Consider the following 10366-nt stretch of genomic DNA (forward strand, 5'->3'; position numbering starts at 1 on the left):
CATCTGACTTTATGAGTAGAAACCAGCAACAAATATAACTCTGAGAATCAGTGTCTAATAAATTACTTAAGTTAGGGAGCTCCTGGACTGTGGCCTTTACTTATTTACAAAATATACCAACTACAGGAAGCATATTAAAAACAACTACCAAGTCCTTAGGTTAAGTGGGCATTCTCTAAACTGTGTATACTGAAAGCACAATCCCAACTCTGCAAGCTTAAATTTTTCCATACAAATGCCTAAGCCTGAGTCACCATCAAGACCATATTAAAAGCACATGTAAAAAAGCCAGCCGTGGTGTCACACGCCTTTAATCCCAGCACTCAGGAGGTAAAGGTAGGAGGATTGTCGTGAGTTTGAGGCCAGTCTGAGACTACATAGTGAATTACAGATCAGCCTGGACTAGAGTGAAACCCTACCTCAAGAACAAACAAACAAACAAAAAAGCACATATGGGGCTGGAGAAATGGCTAGCTGTCACAGCGATGGAAACTGTTATCAGTCAACATTATCACCCAGCAGTGGACCCTGCAAACTAAACAAGACAAGATGTGCCCACTGGTGCAATAGTGGCATGGTGGTAACCAGCTGCTCTCTGGATCTGAGGTCCACCCATGGGAGGAAATTCATGCTTTTTAGTACTGAAAACTTAGTCAAAAGCCCATTTTGGCTAAGTGGATATACTATATTCAATCCCTTTGAATATACACACTTTGGTCAAAGAAGGTCCTTTTTGTAATAGGTGCAGCAGGGGAGACACAAAACTCATTAAAATGCTGAGAGTGCCAGGCGTGGTGGCTCATGCCTTTAATCCCAGCACTCGGGAGGCAGAGGTAGGAGGATTGCCATGAGTTCGAGGCCACCCTGAGACTCCATAGTGAATTCCAGGTCAGCCTGGGCTAGAGTGAGACCCTACCTTGAAAATCAAAAAAAAAAAAAAAAAAAACTGAAAAGGAAAATACACTCAGCATACCAGAACATTCCCAAATTCCTTTCCAACAGGAAGGCATACATTGTATGTGTGCGATAGTGTACAATTCTTAGTAAACATGATGACTTCTTATGCCATTCTACTCTCCTCCCTGGGATGTGAATTGCTGCTTTGCCCATCCTGCCTGTTAATCACTTTGTCATCAGACTATCACAATGCTTATTGTGTTTTAGTAACCCATTTTACTTAATTCATAAAGCTACCTATCGCGTCTGGCTAAATGCATATATTATGTTCACCAAACTTTCTGGCAGGCACTTTTATTAATGTTCGTACCCATATATAAATGCTACCCTCATTTTTGGTTAAGAAGCTTCAGATGGCAGTGACCACTGGGATGACCCGAAAGGCACCACAGTGCTGAGAAGAAGTGACAGAGGAGTGCTCAGCATTGAAACATCTATATCACATTTTCAGTGTCCATTGCCAAAGAGGTGGTGGCAAGAATGTAAGAGCCAAAAGAAGGACAGGACTGCTTATAATGCACTCTTCTACACAAAATGAACTAGATATCCATAACCTCACAGTGCCTGGCACTATGTACACAAGACCATCATAACAGAAGGAACAGATAGTGATATTAAAATTAAAGAGACTGATTGAGGAGGAGGGAACATGGTAAGAGTGGAGTTGTGAAAGGGGAAGTAGAGGGAGGAGTGAATTATCATGGTTTATTGTCAATAATTATGGAAACTTCCAATAACAAAAAATTAAAAAGGGAAAGGGGAAAGTGTGGGGGGTGGGAAGGGAGGGAATTACCATGGGATTTTTTATATAATCATGGAAAATGCAAATAAAAATTAAAAAGGGGGCATTTGCCTGCAAAGCCAAAGGACCCATGTTCGATTCCTCAGGACTCACATTCGCCAGATGCACAAGGGGGCACACTTGTCTGGAGTTCATTTGTAGTGGCGGAGGCCCTGGTGTACCCATTCTCTCTCTCTTTCCCTTTCTGTCAAATAAATAAATAATTTTTTTTAAAAAAAAAGGCGGCAGGGGGAGTGCTGGAGGGATGGCTTAGTGGTAAAGGCGCTTGCCTGCAAAGCCAAAGGACACAGGTTTGATTCCCCAGGACCCATGTAAGCCAGATGTACAAGGTAGCACATGCTCCTGGAGTTTGTTTGCAGCAGCTGAAGGCCCTGGCACACCCATTCTATCTGCTTTTTCTTCTCTCTCTTACAGATAAATAAAATTTAATTTTAAAAAATGAAGAAAATAGTGAGACTAGTACAATGTGGAAACACCAAAGAGAAGTCATAAAGTGCTTCCTTTAAATAAAAAGGTGAGGGCTGAGCCAGGCATGGTGGCACAAGCCTTTAATCCCAGCAGTCAGATGGGAGGGGTAGGAGGATTGCTGTTAAATTCGAGGTCACCTTGAGGCTTTAAAGTGAATTCCAGGTCAGCCTGGACTAGAGCAAAACCCTAAGAGAAACGGGGGGCGGGAGGAGGAGGTGAGGGTTGGAGAGATGACTTAGTGTTTAAAGCACTTGCCTGCAAAGCCTAAGGACCTGGGTTTGATTCCCCGGGACCTACATAAGCCAGAAGCACATGCAATATGGAGTTCATTTGCAGTGGCTGGAGGAGGTCCTCTTATACCCATTCTCTCTATCTGCCTCTTCATCTCTCTCTTTCACAAATAAATAAACACCAAAGTTCCACCCTGAGATGACAGAGTTAATTCCAGGTCAGCCTGGACCAGAGTGAGACCCTACCTTGAAAAACCAAATAAAAAAAAAAAAGCCAAAGTTATCCCAGTACTCTGACTACTGATCACGAGATGGTAAAGATATAATTTCCAGGAAGCTCTCAACAGTGCAGTAGAACAGCAGCAGCAGAGAGTTTGAGAAACTAGGCCTCAAATGACCTCCACACCCGTCATGGCATTTGCACACCGATGCATAAACACATAGACACAAGTACATACAAACAAGTAATCAAATGCAAATCCTTGACTTGAAAAAAATTGTGGGCTATGGAGATAGTTTCAAGGATAAAGCTCTTGCTGTGTAAGTGTGAGTACCTGAGTTCAGGGCCCCAGGACCCATGTCAAATGTCAGATGCTGTACTGGGCATCTGTGGTTATAGCTCGCCTACAGCAAGATGAGGAGGAGAGATACGAGAATCTCCCAAAGCTGTGGGCCAGCTTCCCAGGCAAACCAAACAGTGAATAGTGAGGCCCTGCTGCAAGGTAGAAGGCTAGGATCAACATCCAAGGTTGTCCTCTATGTCCACATGCATGCCGTAGTGTGGGCAAGCACGCACACGCAAATTGTATTGCCAGGCATGGTGGTACACGCCTTTAATGCCAGCACCTAGGAGGCCAAAGTAGTAGGATGGCTGAGTTCGAGGCCATGCTGAGACTATATAGTGACTTTCAGATCAGCCTGGGCTTGACCGAGATCCTTCCTCAAAATAAAACTGTATTTTGAGGCTGGTAGTGTCTACGGTAATAATTAAAAAAAAATCTTTTATCTGTGAAATAGTAAAGAAATTCATGCTATTTATTTATTTGAGAGAGGAGAGACAGAAAGAACAGATAGAAAATGGACATGCCAAGTCCTCCAGTCACTGCAAACGACTTCCAGACTCATGCACCACCTTGTGCATCTGTCTTATGTAGGTCCTGGGGAATTGAACCTGGGGCCTTTGGCTTTGAAGGCAAGCACCTTGACCTCTAAGCAATCTCTCCAGCCTTCATGCTTTGTAGTTACTGTTTTTTCGAGGTAGGGTGCTGCGCTAGCCCAGGCTGACCTGGAATTCACTATGTAGTCTCAGGGTGGCCTTGAATGTCTCTCTCAACAAAATTTGTTTTGAGGGACTGAGACTCTGTTCAGCTGAGACAGGTTCTCATGTACCCTAGATTGACCTCAGATTATATTCTCCTGCATTTGCTTCCTCAAGTGCTGGGATCACAAGCATGCATCACCATGCCAAGCTACATTCATATAAATTTTATTATTAAAGTGCATAATAATTAGTCTCTGTGCCTAGCCTATAATCATAGATGTCTACATTTATAAAAAATTGGAAATATATATATATACATATATATGTATACTTATATACATATATATCTATGTATATGTATATACATACATTCATTGAGAGCATGTATGTGTATGGCACTATTACTGCTTCAGGTACCACTGAGGGGACTTGGAAAGTAACTATTAAAAAAAAACGGCCCCTCCCCCTTCCCGTAGCCCCAAGGGGCAGGAGCTCCTGGCGGTGCCGGATCCTGACAGTGGCCTTTCCCCCGGTCTGCCAAAATGTCTGAAAGATCAGATCTCCTTTACTTCAAGTTTGAAAATTATGGAGATTCAATGTTACAAAAAATGAACAAATTAAGAGAAGAGAATAAATTTTGTGATGTTACAGTTCTCATAGATGATATTGAGGTCCAGGGGCATAAAATTGTGTTTGCTGCAGGTTCCCCCTTCTTAAGGGACCAGTTTTTACTGAATGATTCCAAAGAGGTGAAAATCTCCATATTACAGAGTTCTGAAGTGGGGAGACAATTGCTCTTGTCCTGTTATAGTGGTGTTTTGGAATTCCCTGAGATGGAACTGGTAAATTACTTGACTGCTGTGTGTTTTCTTCAGATGAGCCACATTGTAGAACGGTGCACACAAGCCTTGTGGAAGTTTATAAAGCCAAAACAACCAATGGATAGTAAAGAGGGATGTGAACCGCAAAGTGCTTCTCCCCAATCAAAAGAACAACAGGGAGATACCAGAGGTTCTCCAAAGCAGGACTCACTTTGTATTCACCCATCTGAAGACAGTATGGATATGGAGGACAGTGATATCCAGATTGTTAAGGTAGAATCTATTGGGGATGTATCAGAGGTTAGAAGTAAAAAAGATCAGAACCAGTTTATTTCTTCTGAACCCACTGCTTTACATTCATCAGAGCCCCAGCACTCCCTGATAAATTCAACTGTGGAAAACAGAGTAAGTGAACTAGAGCACAACCATCTACACAATTATGTGCTCTCTTATACAGGCATGACTTCAAAAGATGTCTTTGGGCTTAATATTCGAGGTGTAGACATTTCTTACAGTGGCATCACCAGTGCCCAAAATGTACTAGGGTATTTCATCACCTGGAGAACTATGCCAACCACTTAAAAATGCATAAACTGTTTATGTGTCTACTCTGCGGCAAGACTTTTACTCAGAAAGGCAACCTTCATCGACACATGCGTGTACATGCTGGAATTAAACCTTTCCAATGTAAAATCTGTGGGAAAACCTTTTCTCAGAAGTGTTCCTTACAGGATCATCTTAACCTTCACAGTGGAGATAAACCCCGTAAGTGTAACTATTGTGACATGGTTTTTGCACATAAGCCAGTGTTGAGGAAACATCTTAAACAGCTACATGGCAAAAACAGTTTTGATAATGCCAATGAGAGAAATGTGCAAGACCTTACAGTGGACTTTGATTCTTTTGCATGTACAACAGTCACAGACTCTAAAAGTTATCAACCACAACCTGATGCAACACAGGTCCTAGACGCAGGTAAACTGGCCCAAGTGGTCTTGAACTTAAGGAATGATAGTAATTGTGTGAATTGAGTAGAGACCTAGTGCTCTTAATTAGAACTGACTGAGAATGTGGCAATAGTGTGAATCTTGTTAGGAGTGATTTTGATAGTTTCTTTTCCAAAGCCTCCATGTAGGTGGTCACACACAGTGGGTGAGAGAAAACACTAATTAACCAGGCAACTTACCACGTAGAGTGGTTTTTCTCTTTTTTGTCCTCTCCCATTTTCTATTTTGCATTATTTACCCTGTGATGTCTGGTTCCCATTCCCAAGGAAGAATTCCATTTGTCTACCTGATACTGCCTTTTGTCTTAGACTGACACTGTTTTTTATCAGGCACATTCTTAAGGAACCAACAAATAACATCACCTACTTTTGATTAGTAGATAGTAGGCTTGGAAAAGTAAATATTATTTTTCTTTAGCAAAGCAAATTAATAATAATAATGTAGGTTGAGACATAAGGTGATGCTGCTGTTGACCTAAATATATGACAGAGTCCTCTGTTTGCCTATGGATAATTTATCCATGTCTGTGTGAACAAATCTGCTTCCTACCATTTGTACTTTTCTTGGAGCTGGCTATAAAGTATGTTGGTTTATTATATACTTTTAAACATATTCATACCCAATTCATTTCATGGACTTATTATTCTCATCAACCAAAGTACAATTTTCATCTACACCTCCAGAAAATAGGGGCCACCATGAGGAGCAAAATCAATAATAAATAGGCCAGTGATACCACAGTAGTAACATGGACGGTTTTGCAAGTAACATGACCCAACAGCAGGCCAGCTGCTTATAATGTATAACTTATTGATGCTTTTATAATCAGAATTCTTTTGGCACATGTAAATGAGCAAAATAAAAATAATGTTCTCCATTAAAAAAAAAACCTTTCATTCTCTCTTTCCTTCTTTCTCTGTCAAATAAATAAAAATAGTTTAAAAAAAAAAAAAAAAAGAGGGCTGGAGGGATGGCTTAGCGGTGAAGGCATTTGTCTGCAAAGCCAAAGGACCCAGGTTTGATTCCCCAGGACCACATTAGCCAGATGCACTGGGGGGCGGGGGGCGCACGTGTCTAGAGTTCGTTTACAGTGGCTGGAGGCCCTGGTGCACCCATTTTCTCTCTCTTCCTCCCTCCTTCTGTTAAATAAATAAATAAAAAACAAAATATATTAAAAACAAAAAAACTACTATATGTATCTGTTTATTTGAAGTATGAAATAGAAAGGTAAGCCCTTCCATAAAAGAAAAACAGCAATCATTTATATGTTCCCTGCATGTCATTTTAGGCTACACAATAATTTAAGCCTAAAGACCCCTTTCATAGTTCCATTTTCAATTCATGGCAAAAATAAAAATAAAAGACTATTTGTTCTTTATTTCCTTTTTCTTTTTTTCTTTTTGGAGGTAGGGTCTCATTTTGGCCCAGGCTGACCTGGAATTCACTATGTAGTCTCAGGATGGCCTCAAACTCACAACGATCCTCCCACCTCTGCCTCCTGAGTGCTGGGATTAAAGGCATGCACCAGCACCTCGCCAAGCTCATTTCTTTTATTTTTTTTAAATATTGTTATTTATTTATTTGAAGGAGAGAGAGAGAGAGAGAGAGAGAGAGAGAGAGAGAGAGAGAGAGAGAGAGAGAGAGGAGAAAGAGGCAGACAGAGAATGGGTACTCAGGGGCCTCCAGCCACTGGAAATGAATTCCAGACAAATGTACCCCCTTGTGCATCTGGCTTATATAGGTCCTAGGGAGTTGATTCTGAGTCCTTTGGCTTTGAGGCAAAGGCATTAATGGCTAAGCCATTTCTGCAGCCCTCCTTAATTATTTATTTAATTTCTTATTTTTTTGTGGTAGTGTCATATTCTAGCCCAGGCTGACCTGGCACTTGCTCTGTAGTCCCATATTGGCCTCAAATTCATCTCTCTTTTTTTTTTTTTTTTGGTTTTTCGAGGTAGGGTCTCACTCTGGCTCAAGCTGACCTGGAATTCACTATGTAGTCTCAGGGTGGCCTCGAACTCACGGCGATCCTCCTACCTCTGCCTCCCAAGTGCTGGGATTAAAGGCGTGCACCACCACGCCCGGCTTCTTTTTTTCTTTGAAAGAGAGAGGCAGGGGATTGGGCAGGGGGAGGGGATGTTGTGCCAAGACCTTTAGCTAATGCAAACTCCAGATGCATGTACCACCTGGTGAATCTGGCTTACATGGGTACTGGGGAATTGAACCTGAGTCCTTAGACTTTACAGGCAAACATCTTAACCAGTAAGCCATCTCTCCAGCCCCTCTATTTATTTTCTTTTTGAGACAGAGTTTTTGCCACATAGCCCTGGAAATTACTATGTTGACCAGTTGGCCTCAAATTTATGTCTATCCTCATGCCTTAGCTCCCAAGTGCTGGGATTATAGGCATGTACCACCATGCCCAACAGAATGGAAATCTTTAATCCCAGCACTCAGGAGGCAGAAATAGGAGGATCAGTGTGACTTCAAGGGCAGCTCGGGGTAGTGAGACCCTAGGGGGGGAAAAAAAAAAGTGAAGAGGCAGCATGAGAAAGGATTAGGAACAAGAGATAGGAGCTAGCTATTCCAAAGCCTGGTTTCTTCTCCATAAACTAACAAGGAAGCCTATTTAAGAAAGCTTTCCCACATGAAGCACTGTTGATGTTGAAAGTGGGTACCTATTTCCCTTTGCCAGTATCAGGATGATTTTCATGGCTAAGGTCTCTTGGCTTAGCCCCAAACCTGAGCAACTGGCAGCCCACAATTGACACACAGGACCATTTCCTGTCATTAATGGGCCATCAGTTCCTACATAGGGTAGTCTTGCCTTCACTAACATTACACAATCCATTTACTTCCTCTACATTAGTGACTTTAAGTGCACCTTGGAGAGATGCTGCAGAACAGCAAATATGGAGCCAGGCCAATTTGAAGCTTGCAACAACATAAGAAAAGAGGTAGCATCTAGGACAAAGTAAAAAAAACCAAAAAACAAAAACCAAAAAAAACTACCTAAAGCCAGTAGGCATGTGTGTGAAGGGAGTGTTGGGGAGAAGAGGGGACCCATCCTCTGTCAATTTGCTGAGGCAGATGGGCCCTGCTGTGAGAGCTGTCTCCTCCTGGGAAAAAAGCCAGTAGGTTGCCTCCTCTCTCCACTGTTACATATTAAGCCTGCAACTGTTTACGTTCAATCTCAGATACATTCTGTTCGCTAGCTTCAGAGTTCCAAGTGCAGGTGCCCTCAGTTAATCATCCCAGCTCAGTCCAGAGTCACTTCCAGCAGTGAACGATGTTCCAGGCAGCCAGCCAGTGGGGAAAAAAAATTTTTTTTAATATGTACCATTCTGATCCCTAATGACTACTTTAAAGTTTGCTTTTTGTTTAAAATAAGATAACAGAAGATAAGTCTAAGATTTTCAATTTAGACAGAAACTGGATCCGAAATGAGTAAAAAAGCTTTTGTAATATAAAGGTTGGGGTGGGTCCAGAGACTAGGAGATGCAGATGAACAACAGACTTAAAATACTTTAAGGGAAGATATTTTCTAGAAGCTGTTGAATGTTCAGGGGAAGAAAAAAAAAAAACCACCTCACATTCATTTTGAAAAAGCTGTTTATTATTTTTTTCAAATAGTACTCCAAATATATGCCTTATAGCTATGAGTCAATATGATTCAGAAAACAGTCTATAGAAGAAAACCATTTTTATAGACATTGAGAATAATTCTAATAGGCGAAAAAGTCAACATTTATCTAAATTAGACTGTTCCATGGGAAAATTTTAGTATCTAAAGTGCAGACAAAAAGACTGGCTTTTTTTGCCACATGAAAATATTGACAATCTTCCCTTACAGCCTACTTTTGTTAGTTGGATGCCAAACAGAGAGCACACTGACTTTTGAAATACGGCTCCACTGGACCAGGGTTAGGAGAGCCAGGCATCAGAATGAATAACTTTAGGATCAAAGCCAGTTTGTTCTTCTAATCAGCCCAAAGTCCAGGCAGCAGCTCATTAGAAACAAATACAAGGTAATAAAAGCTTGTGGCACCTAAACAACTTGAATTAAAGCTAAGCATACTCTCATTACAAGTGCTCTCCTCAACCTATCCCCAATTTTTTTCTCCTTCCTCAAGGTAGGGTCTCACTCTAACCCAGGCTGAACTGATATTCACTACATAGTCTTAGGGTGGCATCAGACTCATGGTAATCTTCCTACCTCTGCCTCTACCTCCAGAGTTCTAGGATTAAAGGCATATGCCACCACACCCAGCTTACCTATTCCTGTTTTTTCTTTTTTGGTTTTTTGAAGTAGGGTCTCACTCTAGCCCAGGCTGACCTGGAATTCATGATGTACTCTCAGGGTGGTCTCAAACTCACAGCAATCCTCCTACCTCTGCCTCCCAAGTGCTGGGATTAAAAGCATGCGCCACCACGCCTGGCACCTACTCCATTTTTATGAAGGCTCCATGCTACTGTTCAATTCATAAAGGGGGAAAGGGAATACCAAGTTCTGAGAAGAAGCCATACTTCAGCCTCTGACTAGCCCCTTCTTTATCAATCTAGAGACAACTCAATCTGATTAAAGAGTTAGGATTTCTATTATTGTCTCATGGGAATTAGTTCCAAGTTATACCAAAGAAAGCATTCTATGAGTATTATCTGGCTTTACACCAAAGAGATGCTCTCAAAAGAATCACAATAAATTCATAGTACTTCTATCTCTGTAGACTTTCCACCCAAAAGCTCCCAACAACTAGTACAAGATGCTGACAATATTACTAGAGGAGAGAGGGAGAGATATATATAATAAATATGATAAAACC

The 10366-nt window shown here is 41.4% G+C and overlaps 1 protein-coding gene across 1 annotated transcript; it reads left to right on the forward strand.

Moving 5' to 3' along the window:
- Positions 1–4253: 4253 nt before the first annotated feature.
- LOC123461671 (zinc finger and BTB domain-containing protein 26-like) lies at positions 4254–5688 on the forward strand. The gene is given in 2 exon segments (XM_045153342.1): positions 4254–5041; positions 5044–5688. Coding segments are annotated over 2 exon segments (1308 nt in total). The 5' UTR covers positions 4254–4260; the 3' UTR covers positions 5571–5688.
- The last annotated feature ends 4678 nt before the right edge of the window (positions 5689–10366 follow it).

Source organism: Jaculus jaculus, chromosome 6 (genome assembly GCF_020740685.1).
Source record: "Jaculus jaculus isolate mJacJac1 chromosome 6, mJacJac1.mat.Y.cur, whole genome shotgun sequence".
Taxonomy (NCBI): domain Eukaryota; kingdom Metazoa; phylum Chordata; class Mammalia; order Rodentia; family Dipodidae; genus Jaculus; species Jaculus jaculus.